Genomic DNA, 20,093 nt, shown 5'->3' on the forward strand with positions numbered 1-20,093 from the left:
TGAAACCCTTTCGAGTTGTCACTATCGCATTATAAAGTTGAATATCTATGCTGAAGTACTTAAAAGAGTAAGCATAACTTCCAGCATTACAAATTTTTGTGGGTTAGAGTTGCCTGATGTATTAATAAAATAATATAGTTTAAAACAAAAGGAGGCCGGACGTGGTCTCACGCTTGTAATCCCAGCACTTTGGGAGGCCGAGGCGGGCGGATCACCTGAGGTCAGGAGTTCGAGACCATCCTGGCCAACATGGTGAAATCCCGTTCCTACTAAAAATACAAAATTACCTGGGCGTGGTGGCAGGTGCATGTAATCCTGGCTACTCAGGAGGCTGAGGCAGGAGAATCCCTTGAACCTGGAAGGCGGAGGTTGCAGTGAGCCGAGATTGTGCCATTGCACTCCAACCTGGGGAACAAGAGCGAAACTCCGTCTCAAAAACAAAACAAAAGGAGAGCAAAGTTTTACTTCACAGTCATGGCTGTCCAGTAGATCACTGCCAGAAATTTTGTAGGAGACAAATTTAAGGTGGGTTGTTTCCTAATAGTATGATTGGGGGATAAGAAGGGTTTTTTGTTAAATATTATACTTAAGATGTCTCATACATAATATGATGTTCAATAGGTATGTAATCAAACTACTTTTACTACTTCTCCTTCCCTGTGGCCCATCCTGACGAACTTTCCAGGTGGAAATAAATGATAACCAGAACAAGACAAGTATAAAATAGATTAAGTTTATAAACTGCTGGCAAAGATTGTATATTGCTCACTTCTGCAGTTCTTACAGAAGTAACTGGCTTAAGGTTTTTTTTTTTTTTTTTTTTAATGAAAAATCTACTTTGGGGGTGGGTAGGGGAATGTTGTAAATGTATGCACATATGTATGTAGATATCAAGTCAAGATCTGCTTCTCTGAAGCTTCTATTCATGTTTTGGGTAACTCCTCTCTGGAACCATAATAAATAACAAGTTTTATTTTTATTGTTTCAAGTCTTCTTCCCAAAACATGACCCTATTCCTTGAAAGCTATTCCTTGAAAGCTATTCCTTAATCTGGCATTCAAGGTCTGCTATTATCTGGTCTCGGTCTACTTCTTTTATTATTTTCTAACACTCTCCTTTTTTTTTTTAATTTTTTTTAAAAATTTTTTGAGAGAGAGTCTCGCTCTGTTGCCCAGGCTGGAGTGCAGTGGCGTGATCTTGGCTCACTGTAAGCTCCGCCTGCCCGGTTCACGCCATTCTCCTGCCTCAGCTTCCTGAGTAGCTGGGACTACGGGCGCCCACCACCACGCCAGGCTAATTTTTTTTTTTTTGTATTTTTTGTTAGTAGAGATGGGGTTTCACCGTGTTGGCCAGGATGGTCTCGATCTCCTGACCTCATGATCTGCCCGCCTCGGCCTCCCAAAGTGCTGGGATTATAGGCGTGAGCCACCGTGCCCGGCCTATTTTGTAACACTCTTCTTTAGTTTTCAAAGCAACTACTAAAATATCCATGGTCTTACAGGCCTAGGCCTTTCCTAACAAATCTTCCTTTCATCTCCGAGCCCTTCCCTATCCCAGTCTTCAAATGGTTAGAAGATACGGTAACAGCAAAACATGGTCTTTGAACTCAGAACTACAATCTACTACCTGGCCCATAGTAAATTCCGGATAAATGACAGCTACTGTTATTCGTATTACATAAGGGCTAACATTTACTGGGCATTTACTGTGTGCCAGGATTGTCTATTTCCTCTTTTAGTATTTTTAGGGTGATTGTTGTTATTGTATTTTTACTGGTAGGTCCTGAGGGTGTTCAGTAAGGAACTTGCCCAAGGTCACAGGGCCAGGAATCCACAGTCTTCTTTGCCAGGAAGCCTGGAGCTCAACGCCCAAGGTGGCACACCACGCGGCTCCCCCTGCAGAGCGTCTCTGCGGCTCACCGGCGCTTCCCTTCCGCAAGCTCCCGCAGCCCCGGCCCTGCCTCGCTGACTGCTCTCTGCCTTCCATGGCCGCCATCTGAACCCGGGCTTCAGCTCTGTCCCCAGCCTCCTGGGGACTCAGAGCCCCTGACCCTGATCCGAACCAGAAACGGAGACAGACCCCTCGGGTGGCCTTCGAGGCAATCTCTGGGCACACTCTGGGTGGCCACCAGCATCTAACAAACGGATGTCTGGACCTTCAGAAAGGGCCAGGGGGTGCGGGGAAGCGGGGCACACTTTTTGGACGATGCTGGGGCTGAGGCCGGTTGGGCAGGATCGGCCCGTCTCTCCAGTCACGGGACAGTCTCCTTTCCTCTCTGGGCCAAACTGTAAGGAGTTGGAGCCATCCCTGCGTCCACAGCGTGAGAACGCCAAGGAAGCGCGTTAACGTCATCGCCCCCGGCCAAACGCAGCCAGGGAGGCCGCGACGACGCCATCGCACCCAGGAGGCGGCCACTGCGCCTGCGCGGTCCGCGGCGCCTGCGCGCAGCCTGATGCTCGCGGTTTCTGCGCAGGCGGGAAGAACTGGCCGTTGCTGACGGGGCTTCCTGGACGACGGTTGACGAAGGCGAGGGAAACTGAGGGCGAAAGTTGTGCGTCGTGTTGGCAGGAGGGCCTAGAGGAGAAAGGCTGTGTTGATACCAAACCGCCCCCACTCCGTGGGCGGGTCAGGAGAGACCTTTGGAAGAGCGTCTGAACTTGACTAGAGCCTCTTCTCTCGCGCCCCCGTCAGGAGCCAAAACAGGCCGCCATTTGAGGCCATGGCTGTTGTGGCTGTTGTGGGTGGTGTGGGTGGTGGTGGTGTGCGTGTGTGCAGATGGAGCACACTTTTTGCACACGAATACCACCAGCCCCATTACTGACGCCACTTAGGTCCATTCGGAAGCTGGGGTTGCGGGTAGATGAAGGTCCCCGCCTTCAGGATAAATGGTCCCGCGGGGAGAATGTGACACTTAAAAACTTTTTTGTTGTTGTGCATTCAGTTTGCTTGATCCTAAGAAACATAATAGCCCTCATAAGCCTCTAAATATAGGATGTGAGTTGGCACTGGAAGAGAAAGTGGCAGAATCTCTGTTGTGGCTCCTAGGCTGGCACCAAGAATATTTTCCTTTCCTTCCCCTTCCGTTCCCTCCCTCCCTCCATTTTTTTCCTAGACGGAGTCTTGCTCTGTGCCCCAGGCTGGAGTGCAGTGGCGTGATCGCGGCTCCCTGCAAGCTCCGCCTCCCGGGTTCACGCCATTCTCCTGCCTCAGCCTCCCGAGTAGCTGGGACTACAGGCGCCGCCACCGCGCCCGGCTCATTTTTTTGTATTTTTTAGTAAAGACGGGGTTTCACTGTGTTAGCCAGGATGGTCTCGATCTTCCTGGGAATAAATAAAACTTGGGAAACCGCGCCCGGCCTGTTTCCCAAGTTTTATTTTTACCAACGATATTTGAAAATTAGCACCTTGGCCGGGCGCGGTGGCTCAAGCCTGTCATCCCAGCACTTTGGGAGGCCGAGACGGGCGGATCACGAGGTCAGGAGATCGAGACCATCCTGGCTAACACGGTGAAACCCCGTCTCTACTAAAAATACAAAAAAAACCTAGCCGGACGAGGTGGCGGGCGCCTGTAGACCCAGCTACTCGGGAGGCTGAGGCAGGAGAATGGCGGGAACCCGGGAGGCGGAGCTTGCAGTGAGCTGAGATCCGGCCACTGCACTCCAGTCCGGGCGACAGAGCAAGACTCCGTCTCAAAAAAAAAAAAAAAAGAAAATTAGCACCTTGGCCTGACTTGCATTATTGCTTAGTTGTGTATGTGTCCGTCTCTCTGTCTCACTGGGTCGTGAATTTAGAACAGAAGTTACCTGGTTTGGGTTTGTATCTTACCTCTTCACGCAGTGGGCAAGTGTTTGTTGAATTAGATTGGGGTTGAAATGTGTGAGGGGCTAAACATGCAAAATTACAGGAGAAATTCTGTTGTAAAAGAAGAAAACTAAGGAAAACCTTGTTTCACTTGTTGAAGTTGTGGAAATGGAGTGGAAACTTGTCATTACACTTATTCTGGATATGAAGGGAGGGTTTAGTCTTTCTTTTTTTGTTTTTTTTTTTGAAATGGAGTCTAGCTCTTGTTGCCCAGGCTGGAGTGCAGTGGCACAATCTTGGCTCACTGCAACTTCGGCCTCTAGGGCTCAAGCGATTCTCCTGCCTCAGCCTCCCGAGTAGCTGGGATTACAGGCACCTGCCACCACTCCCGGCTAATTTTGTATATTTAGTAGAGATGGGCTTTCTGCATGTTGGCCAGGCTGGTCTTCAACTCCTGACCTCAGGAAGACTTAGTCTTTGGTATTATGTAATCCAGGAGTTTCAAACTGATGCAAAGGCAGATGACCTGCACAATGCCTTGAAGTAGGGCATGGAGGAAGTTCCCAGTGGCTAAATACTGTGTTTCCTCCCTGGCGTTGGAAGCATGTATGTTTGTCAACGCTGTGGTCCATTTTCTTCTTAATAGATCTGGTTCAGAATTCTCTTTGTGGGTGCTGGATTCTGAAATAAATTACATATACTGTGTGAAAAACTGCACGTATGTTTAGGAAGCAAGGTTACAGTTGCCCTAGTCATAACTTAATTGGAACAGAGTTGGAAAAGTGGATTATGTTGTAAACTCTTAGAAAGCAAAGGACTCCCTAAAGTGTTTACATGATCAGGTTTGAAAGTAGTTTAAAACCATAATTTCAGTAATCACTGGGCTGAAGATTTGGTTTTGTAGTTGAGACAATATGAGTTATAAGTTTCTTTCTTTGTAGGTCTGGTGGGACAATGTCATATTATAAATTTGGAATACTGAAGAGAAAATTATAGATATTGATATTGAAGGAAATGAAGCGAAGCCTGAATGAAAATTCAGCTCGAAGTACAGCAGGTATTGAACAACTTTTTATTTTTAAATTTTCTATATTTTCTGTATAGCATGTAAAGCTTGTATAGTTTATAGATATAACATTGGAAATAAATTTAAAATAGATTGAACAGTTAATCTAGCCTCTTTGTAGGTCCAAGGAAGTAAAACAACTTAAGACAAAACATTTAGTGGTAGAGGTGGAGTAAGATCAAACTTTCTTAGATTTATTTTGATGTTCTTTCTACAAATTCGATGTGCTTGAGTTATTCTGTGCTTTACAACTGAAAACAGAGAAATAGATCTGTTTTTGTTTGTGTTTGTGACTTGTTAAAAAATATTTCCAGAAGCACTTCTGTCTTTCTTATAGCTTGTCCTATCATTTTTGCTTTCCCAATTTATTAGTATAAAGACAGAGGGCAAGGATGATGAGAACCAGGGGAATGATGATGAATAATGAAGATAATAGTAACTATTATTTATGGTGGATTAACTGTATTCAAGACATTAATTATATATATTAATTTATTTAATCTTTACACCAATACTCTGAGATAGGTTATTATAATCATTTCTGTTCTTCAGATGAGAAAACCAAGGCTAAAAGAGGTTAAAAAAGCAATCCATGAAGTAGCAGAATCAGAATTTGAACCTAGGAATCTGGCCTTTAGTCCCTGCTCTTAATCATTATGCTATCAGTGTATGTCATATTGGCACAAAGAGTTTAGGGAAATTGCTCAAGATCATACTCTGAAATTGTAATTCAAACCTACTTCGAAGTCATAATTCAGACCCAGGCGGTCTGATTCCAGAGCCCACATAATTCTCCCAGCCTTTAATCAGAGAGTTTTCACAGAGTCTGTGTTTGCCTGTAGAACATTAATGATGACCAGTTAGAGAATGGTACAGTGGCAAGAGATCTGAACTGATATTTAGGAATCTTGGGTCCTATCTAGATTCTTCCACTGACTTACTCTATAGCAATGCACAAGCTATTTGAACTTCTTTTCCCTTCGAGTTCCCTAAGTTTTAAAGTTTATATTTTGTGACTTTTGGCCTGAATTGAGATCCTAGATCCACCATCTGGAGGAATTGGTAGTAGTATTTATTCTCATTTGGACTGGATATTATTACTCTCTAAGGCATTCTCAAAATGAGCCACAAAATACATAATTACAGACACCTGGGGTGCTTATTAAAATTGCAGAGTTTTGAATTCCAGGCTAAATCTATTGAAATAAAGTCTATGAGAGTGAAGTCTAGGAACCTACACATTAAGTAGCATTCCAGATAAATCTTAGTCCAGTGAAACTTTGAGAACCAAGGCCCAAAAGGGTGTGCTACTATTGTCCAAAGAATGGTTCAGAGTTTGGTTCTTCCTCACCTCTGTTGTACTCCAAAGGTCCCCCGCAGTTGATACAGTAACAGGCAAGCACAGGAGGGGGATAAGGAAAAAAAAAAAGTGGATTTGGGCCGGGCGCAGTGGCTCAGGCCTGTAATCCCAGCACTTTGGGAGGCCGAGACGGGCGGATCACGAGGTCAGGAGATCCAGACCATCCTGGCTAACACTGTGAAACCCCGTCTCTACTAAAAAATACAAAAAACTAGCCGGGCGAGGTGGCGGGCGCCTGTAGTCCCAGCTACTCGGGAGGCTGAGGCAGGAGAATGGCGTGAACCCGGGAGGCGGAGCTTGTAGTGAGCTGAGATCCGGCCACTGCACTCCAGCCCCGGCGACAGAGTGAGACTCCGTCTCAAAAAAAAAAAAAAAAAAAAAAAGTGGATTTGGAAAGACTGAGGGATGAGGGAGGAGATGGGAATTACTTCCATACGAGAGGAATTAAAACTGTTAGGGTAGAATAAGAAAAGGCTTTTGAAGAAACAAATTAGGCTATTGAGGATCTTAAAAAGAATAGAAAAATCGATCCAAGGTTATAGAAATCTATATTAGCATATAGAAGCAGATATATTTAAAGTGTGTATTATTATATACTAGTAATTATTTTACTACTAGATCTGCTTATTTGTCTATTATGTACTAACTTATTAGTAATTCAATTTAGGCTGTTTGCCTGTTCCATTGTTCAATCAGAAAAAGAGGAACAGACAGCCATTAACTTCTAATCCACTTAAAGACGATCCAGGTATCAGTACCCCTTCTGACAATTATGATTTTCCTCCTCTACCTACAGGTAAGAAAATTAATAAGGTAAAATTTTTCAGGAAATACAAACTAGGATTATAGAAAATTGTAATTTATAATGAAAATAGAAAATTTATTTTTTCTTCTTTCCGTTATCCACATACAGAAATTACATGGCACTTTCTGAACATTCCAGGTCAGGAGTTTGAGTTTCCTTACCTACAAGGGTGGCTTAGCATTTAAATGGAGTATCTTAGATTTGGAGCCTTTGTTCTAATAAAGTAGTAACATATATTGGGAAAAATATTTTTCCTTTCTCAAAATACATGTGGATATTGTATTATAGCCTATACATTTGGTGGTGAAGAATGGAAACACTTGAATTGCATCAGGAGTGGGGATAAGTGTGCATGGGAACACAGGAAAAATGGAAAAAAAGATTTTAGGAAGTGCAGATGCCTGGAAATATCTGGTGCCTGGCTGTAGTCTTTTTCTCTTTTTATGGCATTTTTTGCCTTCATTCATTTGTTAGCTGTTTATGGTCCAAATGTGACCCCCCCCCCAATTTATATGTTGAAACTTAATTGCTGATGTGATAGTATTAAGATGTGGGGCCTTTCGGAGGTAATTAAGTCATGAAGGCAGAGCCCTTGTGAATGAGATTAGTGACATTATAAAAGGTGTGAGGGAGCTTTTCCATCCTGTCGTGTGAGGACACAGTAAGAAGCCTTAACTTCCCAGCCTCCAAAACTGAGAAATACATTTATCATATTTATAAATAACCCATTCTAAAGTATTTTGTTATAGTAGTCCAAACGGACTAAAACACACCTTCATCCAGTTGCTTTATAGCTTCAACTGGCACGTGAACTAAGTAGCCCTTGCTGGGAGTTTGCATAACCTTTTAGTTCTAGTTCTCAGAGGTCATCATCGGTAGACTGCTCTCTGTGTCTCTTGATTCAAATCCTAGAGACAGCTTGTGAGTCAGTTCATCTTTTTTATTTTTTTATTTTTTTGAGACGGAGTCTCGCTCTGTGGCCCAGGCTGGAGTGCAGTGGCCGGATCTCAGCTCACTGCAAGTTCCGCCTCCCGGGTTCACGCCATTCTCCTGCCTCAGCCTCACGAGCAGCTGGGACCACAGGCGCCGGCCACCTCGCCCGGCTAGCTTTTTGTATTTTTTTTGGTAGAGACGGGGTTTCACCGTGTTAGCCAGGATGGTCTCGATCTCCTGACCTCGTGATCCGCCCGTCTCGGCCTCCCAAAGTGCTGGGATTACAGGCTTGAGCCACCGCGCCCAGCCAATTCAGTTCATCTTTTAAGTAAGGCCACTGAAATCCTGGCTTAGGTTTAGGTTAGGCCTCTTACCTCTGAACCAGTTAGCTGAGGATTAGTGGGTGCTGGGAAGTCTTAATGGTTGTTGTTGACTTTTTACTTTCCTCTAGAAGAGGAATGGGCAGGCAGACATTCTGAAATATACGTGGTACATGCTGGTTATATACATTTACATTTTGGGGGCACATTTAAAAAATCATTAATAGGATCTTATACAGCTAGAATTTAAAAATATCTCTTACATGGCAATACTTGTACTGTTAATTTCATCCAGTGTGCTCCCATAGACTTTAATATACTTCTAAATCTGTAATTATTTTGTTTAAAGAAAACAAAATATATAAAAGATATATTTGAAGAATTTTAGGTGTGAAGTTCATATGTTTCCAATTTTTGTGTATAAAAATGATAAATTCACATGGATATGCACAACTGGGCATTTATCTGGTCATATTCCGCCATTTAAAAAATATTCCATAATTTAAAATATTTTTATAAGTAGCATGAATGTTGACCTTGAAAAACTGAGCTACTCCGTAAGGAAATGTGTGTCCTCCTGAAGTACTTCAAGCTCTAACCAGGGTTACTATTTGTCAGAAATAGTAATTTTCCTGTATTGTGTAAGAGATAGGATCTTATCAGTGTTTTTTTTAGAAAATTTTTGTCTTGATTCATTAGTCGGTCTGGGATATACTCGATCTTTGAAAAAAGAAATAGAAGAGAATAAAGTAGAGTAGAATAGAAAATAACAGCCATGCCCTGCATAACAATGTTTTGGTCAGTCACACCACCTGTGTGATGGTGGTGCCACTACAAATATAATGGAGCTGAAACATTTCTATTTCCTAGTGACATAAGGTAGTAGCTGTCATAATGTCATAGCACGGTTTTTTTTTAATAAATATAATTTATAAAATTGGCTACAGTAGGCTACAATATAATATATATATAATAGCCTAAATGTATGGTTTGTTTAGTCTACAGTAGTGTACGGTAATGTCCTAGGCCTTCATATTCACTCACCACTTAATCACTAACTCACCCAGAGCAACTTTCAGTCCTGCAATCTCCATTTATGGTATGTGCCCTCTTGGGTGTATTGGTTTTTATCTTTTATATTTTTACTGTACCTTTTCTATGTTTAGATATGTTTAGATACACAAATACTATTATGTTACAATTGCCTATGGTATTGAGTACAGTAACATGTTGCACAAGTTTGTAGCCTAGGAGCAATAGGCTGTAACATGTAGCCTAGGTGTGTAGCAAGCTGTACTCTCCAGCTTTGTGTAAGTACACTCTATGATGTTTGCAAAACAAAATCACCTCACAACACATTTCTTAGAATGTATTCCTGTCATTAAGTGACACATGCCTGTGTCAGAGTGTATCACAGATATTAAGGATAAGATTTGATGGTGAAGTTTTATATTCTTTTTCCTCCTTTCTCTGTCTCTCTGTTTGTATCTCACACATATGTCATGCATATACATGTTCTGAGTTACGATGTATTTCTTTCTGTGGGTGGGATTTAAAAAGTTCAATAAACATTGGATTAGATGAAATTTATGTTACAAAGTTAAAGATACTATACTAGAAGTGATTGTAGAAAAGGTACAGATTAAATTATCTTTGCTTAAAATACAATGAATAAGAAAGACATCTATAAAAATTAATAAAGCAGGCTGTGACAGGTTTTCCAACAAAGTATTGTCGAAGAAGTCCATATATTCAAGTTTTTTCTTCTTCAAGTTTTTAAACCCCCAAAATTAAATAAGTATGAAGTTATCATTTTGAAAAATACTACGTATCTTACTTTTATCTATGTTACTTATATCTTTTGAGATTGGGCCTGGGAAGCTATGAATGCAGAGTTGGCTCCTGTAATGAAAACAATGGACACTGGGTATGTGAAGAAATATAAACCATTGGATGTGTGTCTGTTACTGACTGATGTTATTCTTCTATGTATATCTTAATTTCTCAATTTGAAAGCAAACTGTTAATATTTAACAAGACATATTCCCTTGAAAGGCAAATACCACATTCAGTTTCTCGTCCTCTGAGAAGTCAAGATTCTATCTTTAACTCTATTCAATCAAATACTGAAAGAAGTCACGGTGGTTGGAGGTGAGTCTACTTGAAATTTCTTTCTTCTGTTCCTTCTCATTTTCCTGTCTTCTTCATCCTTCCCTCCTCCTTCACTTCTTTGTTTCTCAGACAGAATTATATTTAGGAAATTTCTATAAATAATAACTATGGCAGTATTATGTTTTATGAAAGAACTTAAGAGAACACGCATGTAAAACTTAAAAATATGCAAATTTCACAGTGATTATGCTTCAAAAGATTCTTAATGTGATAATGAAATTTCTGATAATATTCATTGCTATGAATTTATGATTTTGCTTATGGGTTATTAATGATTTAATTGACAATAGATAGACAGGAATCATATCTTAGTATTGGTCATATTTAGGAATTGAGAACCAATTAGAGTGCTCAGTCATATCCTGTAAGACAGTTAGCTTCAAAGTACACAGAATGGAAGGAGAAGGGAACGTGGCGGCTGAGATGCACATGCATCTGTAATAATAGGGGCTCAAGAAATGAAGGAGATAGTCAGAAAGATGTGAGGGTTCTTGCCATAAGTACCAAAGTTTAATGTTTAAATAGTATGAAAAAATTGATAGAAAAAGAACATGGATTTTTCTTGGTTGGATTTTAGTAGCCTTGGATAAATGGCAATATTGAAGGAAATAATTTTGGAAATAAAGTGCTGGGAAAACAACACTAAATCAGTCACTGTTAAGGGCTTTGATATGTTATTTCAATAATCCTTACAACAACCATATGAAGTTAATACTATTCTCATTTTTATTATATAAAGATAACATTTTTTTAAAAAGGGGAAGCTTTTTTATAGTTGTTAATAAATACATTGAAATAATGTCTTGATTTAAAAATTAGTTTTGATTTTATTATTCATGCTAGTTTCCCCAGGACCAGTCCATTAGTTTCTTCATAACAAGGCCTTAAAACTAGGCCTGTTCAGTTGTTTGGGATGGTTCTTGGAGACATGGTTCCAACTGCAGGTGCTAGAAGAAAATCCATTCTGACAAGCATTAGAGAATTAGGTAACAGATTGTAATCTGGACAGACAGTCAGTATTGGATATTACGATTTGAATTAATACATGATCTGTCAGACTGTTGGAATGCAACAGGAAATCCAGGAGTAGAGAACATTTAAAAATTCATAAAGGCAGTTGGTAATCTGCTGAAGATTTTTTGAACCAGTTAAAGGACTAAGCTCAGGTTTAGAGTCCAGGTAGAGTTGCCAGATTTAGCAAATAAAAATAAAGGATGCCCAGTTAAATTTGAATTTCAGGTAATCAGGAATTTTTTTAGTATGTGTCACAGCCAATATTTGGGACATACTTATACCAAAAATTTGTTACTTATTTGAAATTCAGGTTTAAGTGGCCATCCTATGTTGTTTCTGGCAGCCTAGTCTAGACTTTCTTGGGACATGGAGTTTTCAAGAGCAAAGTACACTCCTATTCTTATCGATACTGTGTTATTAGATACATTATCAGTATATATTTCATTCACCAGAATTAGGATATGGACAATTAGTAAGATTAGTAAGGATGAGTTTCTTTGCCAAAGCTCCTGCAATTGGCTTTAGACTCCAAGGAGACATTGAGCTTGTACTTACTTAGTAGTTAAGACATCTCAGTTGAGGAGCTGAGGTGATACGAGGACTTTTAACATTTTAAATCTTTTTTTTTTTGAGACTGGATCTTGCCATGTTGCCTAGGCTGGAGTGCAGTGGCATGATCATAGCTCATTGCAACTTTGAACTCCTGGGCTTAAACAATCCTCCCACCTCAGCCTCCTGAGTAGCTGGGGCTGACTATTGGTTTGCACCACCATGCCTGGCTAATTTTTAAATTTTTAGTAGAGATTAGGTCTTGCTATGTTGCCTAGGCTGGTCTTGAACTCCTGGGCTCAAGTGATTCCCTCACCTCAGCCTTCCAAAGTGCTGGGATTACAGGCATACGCTATTGTGCTTGGTGAGATGAAGGCTTTACAAACTGAGAACTGAACACAACCTGGCAAACAGGTTCAGGTAAATGCATAAATTTTAAGGGAAGATAAGGATTTTTTTTTCTAAAATAACTTACTATTCTCATTATGAAAATAATAGAATAATTCTAGAAAAAAAGGAAAAAGAAAATTATTCATAGTTACACTGATCCAGAGTTAACCATTAATATATTTTTGAACAGAAAAAAACAAACCATTTCATCTTTTTTGAGTCTTATGTCTTTATCCATGGGAAAAAAGTTGAACTAGATGATATCTGAGGTTCCTTCAGTACTCAATATATATTGTGCATAAAACATACAGTTCTGATGTATTTATGTAACTTTGTGCTGACTTGTCTATCACTACCACGAAAACCCTTAATTAAGGATTTTACAAATATATGAATTTATCTAACGTGCTTGTGTGTGGAATACTTAGAATGCCTATTGCTCTGATACAACTAGAATTGTTTTATTACACATCATGTCTTTCAACCATTCTTGTTACACAGACCTATTGTAAAAGTTTAATAATCTAAAATAGTATATAACTTAAGTCAGTAATTCATAAAAGGAGGTGGCAGGCCCCCAGTATCCATATAACTAAATTTTAAAACTTTTAGATCTCCTTCAACTTGCTCAGGATGGCCAAAGATATGAGGAATATTTTCTTTTGGACTCTGTTTGCATCTGGAACACTCTCTTGACAATCTCATCCTTGTTACAGTTCTGACTGCAGTTGAATATTGTATTTCTATTGTTATCTTAAAAAAGTTTTAATTAGAGCCGGATGCGGTGGCTCACACTTGTAATCCCAGCAATTTGGGAGTCAGAGGTGGACGGATCACTTGAGGTCGGGAGTTTGAGACCAGCCTGGCCAACGTGGTGAAACCCCGTCTCTACCAAAAAGATGCAAAAATTAGCCAGGTGTGGTGGCACATGCCTGTAATCCCAGCTACTTGGGAGGCTGAGGCAGGAGAATCACTGGAACCTGGGAGGCAGAGGTTGCAGTGAGCTGAGATCCTGCCACTGCACTCCAGCCTGGGTGACAAAGTGAGACCGTGTTTCAAAAAAAGTGTTTTGTGTTTTTTTAAAATTAAAATTATATATATTTAAGGGATACAACCTGATATTTTAATATGCATATACATAGTGACCTGATTTCAGTCAGGCTAATTAACATATCCATCTCTTCGCATAATTACCATTTTTTTCTTGTAGTGAGAACACTTAAGATCTACCTTCTAAGCAATTTTCATCTGTATAACACAGTATTATTAACTATAGTCCTCGTGCTCTACATTAGATCTCTAGAATTTACTCATTCTACGTAACTGAAACTTTGTACCCTTTGACTGACATCACCTTATTTCTCCCGCCTCTTCACCCCTGGTAACCACTGTTCTACTCTCTGCTTCTATGAGTTTGATTTGTAAAGATCCCACATATAAGTAAGCACATATAGTATTTTTCTTTCTGTGTCTGACTTATTTCACTTAGCATAACATCCTCTCGGTTCATCCATGTTGTCACAAATGGCAGGATTTACTTCTTTTTAATGTCTGAATAGTGTTCCGTTATCTCTTCGTGATACATTTTTTAGTCCATTTATCTGTCACTTACGTTGTTACATATCTTGGAAATTTTTTTTTTTTTTTTTTTTTTTTTGGGCGAAGTTTCCCTCTTGTTGCCCAGGCAATGGCAACAGGACAATGTGAGTGCAATGGTGTGGTCTCAGCTCACTGAAACCTCCGCCTCCTGGGATCAAGTGATTCTTCTGCCTCAGCCTCTTGAGTAGCTGGGATTATAGGCATGTGCCACTATGCCTGGCTAATTTTGTATTTTAGTAGAAACGGGTTTTCACCATGTTGGCCAGGCTGGTCTCGAACTCCTGACCTCAGGTGATCCACCTGCCTCAGCCTCCCAAAGTGCTGGGATTACAGGTGTAAGCCACCGTGCCTAGCCCTCTTGGCTATTGTGAATAATACTGCAGTGAATCTGGAAATGGAGATACCTCTTTGAGATACTAATTTCATTTCCTTTGGATATATATCCAGAAGTGGGATTGTTAGATTATATAGTAGTTCTGTTTTTAATTTTTTTGAGGAACTTCCATGCTGTTTTTCATAATGGCTCTACCAAGTTACATTTCCACCAAGAGTATACAAGAATTGCCTTTTTTCTGCACCCTTGCCAACGTTTGTTATCTTTTGAATTTTTGATGACAGCTGTCCTAACAAGTGTGAGTTGATAATATATCCTTGTAGTTTTGATTTGCATTTTCCTGATGATTAGTGATGTTGTGCACCTTTTTATATACCCATTGGCCATCTGTGTGTCTTCTTTAGAAAAATGTCTATTTAGGTTCTTTGCCCATCTTTAAATTGTGTTGTTTTTTGTTATGAGTTCTCTCCTTAAATATTTTGGATGTTAACTACTTATCAGTTATATAGTTTACCAACATTTCCTCCCATGCTATAGATTGCTTTTTCACTCTGTTGATTATTTCCTTTACTGTGCAGAAGCTTTTTAGTTTGATGTAGTTCTCAAATATTTATTTTTGCTTTTGTTGACTGTGCTTTTGGTGTCATGTTGAAAGAAGTCATTTGCAAGACCAATGTCAAGGAATTTGTTCCCTACGTTTTTTTCCGAAGAGTTTTATGGTTTCAGGTCCTACTTGGTTTAAGTCTTTAATCCATGTTGAGTTGATTTTTGTATATGGTGTAAGGTAAGGGTCCAGTTCCATTCTTCTGCATCTGGATATCCAGTTTTTCCAATACTATTTATGGCAGAGACTTTTTTCCCATTGTGTGTTCTTCTCACTTTTGTTGAAAATCAATTAAATGTAAATGTATGGGTTTATTTCTGGGCTCTCTACTCTGTTCTGTTGGTCTGTGTGCCTGTTTTAATACCAGTACCATACTGTTTTGATTACTATAGCTTTTCAGTATAACTTGAAATCAGGAAGTGTGATGGATGCAGCTTTGTTCTTTCTCAAGATTGTTTTAGCTATTCTGAGTCTTTTGTGGGTCCATATGAATTTTAGGATTGTTTTTTCTATTTCTGTGAAAAATATCGTTGAAATGTTGATAGGGATTGTATTGAGTCTGTAGATCACTTTGGGTAGTTTGGACATTTAACAGTATCAAATCTTCAAATCCATGACACAGGATTTTTCATTTATTTTGTCTTCAGTGTTTTTTTTTTTTTTTTTTTTTTTTTTAATCAGTGTTTTATACTTTTTAGTGTATAGACCTTTTTCCACCTTGGTTATTTATTCCTAAGTATTTTATTCTTTTTGGTGTTATTGTAAATGGGATCGTTCGCTTGGTTTCCTTTTGGGATATCTATTATTGGTGTAAAGAAATGCTCCTGATTTTTGTATGTTGGTTTTGTATCCTGCAACTTTACTGAATTCATTTTTTAGTTCTAACAGTTTTTTAATGGAGTTTTTAGGGTTGTCTACATACAGGATCATGTCATCTGCAAACAGAGACATTTACTTCGTCCTTTCCAATTTGCACTCCTTTTGTTTCCTTTTCTTGACTAATTGATTGGTGAGGACTTCCAAGACTAGTTGAGTACTCCTTATCTGAAATATTTGGGATCAGAAATGTTTCAGATTTTTTTGGGGTTCGGAGTATTTGCAGAATACCTACCAGTTGAGTATCCTAAATCTGAAAATTCAAAATCTGAAATGCTTTAATGATCATTTCCATTGGGCATCATGTTGTTGCTTAAAAAGTTTCAAATTTTGGAGCATTTTGAGTTTTGGATTTTCACATTTAGAATGCCCAGCCTGTAACTATGTTTGAATAGAAGTGGTAAGAGTGGGCATCCTTGCCTTGTACTGGATCTTTGAAAAAAACCTTTTGGTTTTCCCCCATTGTGATGTTAGCTGTGGGAATTTTGCAGATGACCTTTATTGTGTTGGAGTATATTCCTTCTATACTTATGTTTTTTAGAGTAAACTGAATGGATGTTGAACTTTGTCAGATGCTTTTTCTGCATCTATTTTTATCTTTAATTCTGCTACTGTGGTGTATAACATTGATTGATTTGTGTATGTTAAAGCAACCTTGCATCCCAGAAATAAGTCCCAGTTGATCATGGTGTATAATTTTTTTTAAAAAAAGATTTCAACTTTCACTTTAAATATAGGGGTTACATGTGCAGATTTGTTACATGGGAATATTGTGTGATGCTAAGGTTTGAAGTATGGATCCTATCACCTCACCCATGTAGTGAGCAGAGTTCTTGATAGGTGATTTTTTGATGTGCTGTTGAATTTGCCTTGGTAGTATTTTATTGAGGATTTTTGCATCTGTGTTCTTTAGTGATACTGGCCTGTAGTTTTCTAGCAGTGTCTTTGTTTGATTTTGATATGAGTGATGCTAGTCTCACAAAATGAATTTGGAAGTATTCCCTCTTGTTTTTTTTTTTTTTTTTTGAGACGGAGTCTCGCTCTGTCACCCAGGCTGGAGTGCAGTGGCCGGATCTCAGCTCACTGCAAGGTCTGCCTCCCGGGTTTACGCCATTCTCCTGCCTCAGCCTCCCGAGCAGCTGGGACTACAGGCGCCCGCCACCTCGCCCAGCTAGTTTTTTTTGTATTTTTTAGTAGAGACGAGGTTTCACCGTATTAGCCAGGATGGTCTCGATCTCCTGACCTCGTGATCCGCCCGTCTCGGCCTCCCAAAGTGCTGGGATTACAGGCTTGAGCCACCGCGCCCGGCCCCCTCTTGTTTTATGAAAGAATTTAAGAAGATTGGTATTAATTTCTCTTTGAATGTTTGATAGAATTCACTGTGAAGTCATCTGGTCCTGGGCTTTTCTTTGTTGAGAGGTTTTTGATTACTTCTTTAATTTCCTTATTATTGGTCTGTTTAGGCTTTCTACCTCTTCTTGATTCAATCTTGGTAAGTTGCTTATTTCTAGGTATTTATCCATTTCTTCTGTTATCCAATTTGTTGTCATATAATGTTCATAATAGTCCCTTACTATTTTTGAGAAATCCATTTTGTGTCTCCTCTTTCATTTATTTAAATTTTTTCTTTTTTTAGTCTATGTAAGGGGCTATCGACTTTATCTTTTCAAAAAAATAAGCTCTTAGTTTTTCTTTTTTTTTCTTTTTCTTTCTTTCTTTTTTTCTTTTTGAGATGGAGTCTCACTCTGTTGCCAGGCTGGAGTGCAGTGGCAGGATCTCGGCTCACTGCAACCTCCGCCTCCCGGGTTCAGGCAATTCTCCTGTCTCAGCCTCCTGAGTAGCTAGGACTACAGGCCTGTGCCACCATGCCCAGCTAATTTTTATATTTTTAGTAGAGATGGGGTTTCACCATGTTGGCCAGGATGGTCTCGATCTCTTGGACTTGTGATCCGCCCGCCTCAGCCTCCCAAAGTGCTGGGATTACAGGCGTAAGCCACCTCTCCTGGTCCCAGTTTTGCTTTTTTTTTTTTTATTCTCTACTTTATTTATTTCTACTGTAGTCTTATTATTTCCTTTATGTGCTTATTTTGGGCTTAGTTTGTTATTCTTTTTCCAATTCCTTTAAGTGTGAAGTTAGGATGCTTATTTGAGATCTTTTTATTTCCACTTACACATTTATTGCTATAAGCTGCCCTTAGTACTGCTTTTGCTTTCCCATAAGTTTTGGTATGTTATGCTTTGTTTCTGTCTCAAGATAATTTTAAAATTTCCTTTTTAAATTTCCTCTTTGATCAATGGTTGTTCAAGAGCGTGTTGTTGTACTTGTGAATTTTTCCATTTTCTTTTCTTTTCTTTTTAAATTGAAATGGAGTCTCACTCTGTTGCCCAGGCTGGAGTTCAGTGACGTGATCTCGGCTCACTTGCGATCTCTGCCTCCTGGGTTCAAGTGATTCTCCTGCCTCAGTCTCCCAAGTAGCTAGGACTACAGGTGCGTGCCTCCACACCCAGCTAATTTTTGTATTTTTAGTAGAGACAGGATTTCACTGTGTTAGCCAGGACGGTCTCATTCTCTTGGCCTTGTGATCTGCCTGCCTTGGCCTCCCAAAGTGCTGGGATTACAGGCGTAAGCCACCATGCCCGGCCAGTTTTTCCATTTTCTAGCTGTTATTGATTTCTAGTTTTATACCATTATGGTCAGAAAAGATACTCGGTATGATTTTGATCTTCTTAAATGTGTTAAGTCTGATTTTGTGACCTAACATGTGAGTTATCCTTGAGAACGTTCCATCTGTGCTTGAGAAGAATGTGTGGTCTTCTGTTGTTGGTTGGCAAATTCTATATATGTCTTTTGGGTCCATTTGATCCATAGTATTGTTCAAGTTCAGTGTTTGTTGATTTTTCTGTCTGGATGATTTATCTATTATAAAAAGTGGAATATTGAGCTTTCTTTTTATTATGTTGCTGTCAATTTTTCCTTTTAGATTTGTCAGTATTTATATATTTAGGTGCTCTGATGTTGGATGTATATATATTCACAATTTTTATATCTTGCTATTGAATTTACTCATTTAACATTATATAGTGACCTTCTTTGTTTTTAGAGACAACTTTTAACTTAAAGTGTATTTTGTCTGACATCAACCTAGCCAGCCCTGTTTTCTTGTGGTTGCCGTTTGCATGGAGTATGTTTTTCCATCCCTTTATTCTCAGCTTTTATGTGTCTTTGAATGTAAACTGTGTTCATTGTAGACAGCATATAGTTGGATCTTTAATCCACTCAGCCACTCTTCATACAGGCATACCTCATATATTGCACTTTGCTTTATTGCTTTTCACAGATACTGCATTCTTTACAAGTCGAAGGTTTGTGGTAACCCTGCATTGAGCAAGTCGATTGGTGCCATTTTTCCAACAGCATGTGCTCGCTTCATGTTTCTATGTCACATTTTGGTATTTCTTGCAATATTTCAGACTTTTTCATTATTATTATATCTGTTATGGTGATCTGTGATCAGTGATCTTTGGCGTTATTACAAATGTGCTGTTACCAATAGAGAGTTGTAAAGCTGAAATAGATTTTTCTAGACTATGAATAATAAAAGTAATTTCTATAACCATGAGAGAGAGGAAAGACAAAATTGTGTTTCTGTTCTCTTTATTGAAAATAAAATTACAAAATTGTTGTGTATGATGATACATACCTGTAGTGCCAACTACTTTGGAGGTTGAGGCAGAAGAATCACTTGTGCCCATGGGTTTGAGACTGGCCTGAGTCCAAAAAAAATTACAAAATTATTGTTGTATGAAGAAGTGTTCAGTGTAGGAAAAAATTTCTATAAAGGAGTATCAGGCAGTTAATAATTCTCATTTTTTTTTCTGGGTATTGTGATGTTTGTGGTGTTTGTAATTTAAATTGTTGTAATTGTGCTTGCTTTTCTCATTATTTTATACTAACTTTGTACCCAATTAACAGTGTTTCCCAAATTATACAAGCTTCAGGCCTCATAAAACTTGGATTTGTTCCTGGTCAGTAGTGCACCCAGACCTCTTTTTGGATTATTTACCTAAAAAAGGGATAGGTTTTATTGGTTACCCTCTTGTGATACTTGTGGTATTTCCAGGAAAATTCCTGAGAATTAAGAATTTGTGGGCTGAGAATGGTGGCTTACGCCTCTAGTCCCAGCACTTTGGGAGGCCAAGGAGGTGGATCACTTGAGCTCACGAGTTTGTGGCCAGCTTGGACAACATGGTGAAACCCTGTCTGTACAAAA

The 20,093-nt window shown here is 39.3% G+C and overlaps 1 protein-coding gene across 2 annotated transcripts in view; it reads left to right on the forward strand.

Annotated features, from left to right (window-relative positions):
* The first annotated feature begins 1,919 nt into the window (after positions 1-1,919).
* SPATA22 (spermatogenesis associated 22) overlaps positions 1,920-20,093 on the forward strand; it is a 28,881-nt gene continuing 10,707 nt past the window's right edge. The window contains exons 1-5 of one of the 2 annotated variants that reach the window (XM_033185099.1): positions 1,920-2,551; positions 4,742-4,857; positions 6,894-7,022; positions 10,151-10,211; positions 10,340-10,435. In XM_033185099.1, the coding sequence (XP_033040990.1) occupies positions 4,815-4,857; positions 6,894-7,022; positions 10,151-10,211; positions 10,340-10,435 (329 nt within the window). In that variant the 5' untranslated portion in view covers positions 1,920-2,551; positions 4,742-4,814. The remainder of the gene's footprint in view (positions 2,552-4,741; positions 4,858-6,893; positions 7,023-10,150; positions 10,212-10,339; positions 10,436-20,093) is intronic. The other variant, XM_033185097.1, reaches the window with a different exon arrangement.

Source organism: Trachypithecus francoisi, unplaced genomic scaffold (assembly GCF_009764315.1).
Source record: "Trachypithecus francoisi isolate TF-2019V2 unplaced genomic scaffold, Tfra_2.0 Lachesis_group20, whole genome shotgun sequence".
Lineage (NCBI taxonomy): Eukaryota > Metazoa > Chordata > Mammalia > Primates > Cercopithecidae > Trachypithecus > Trachypithecus francoisi.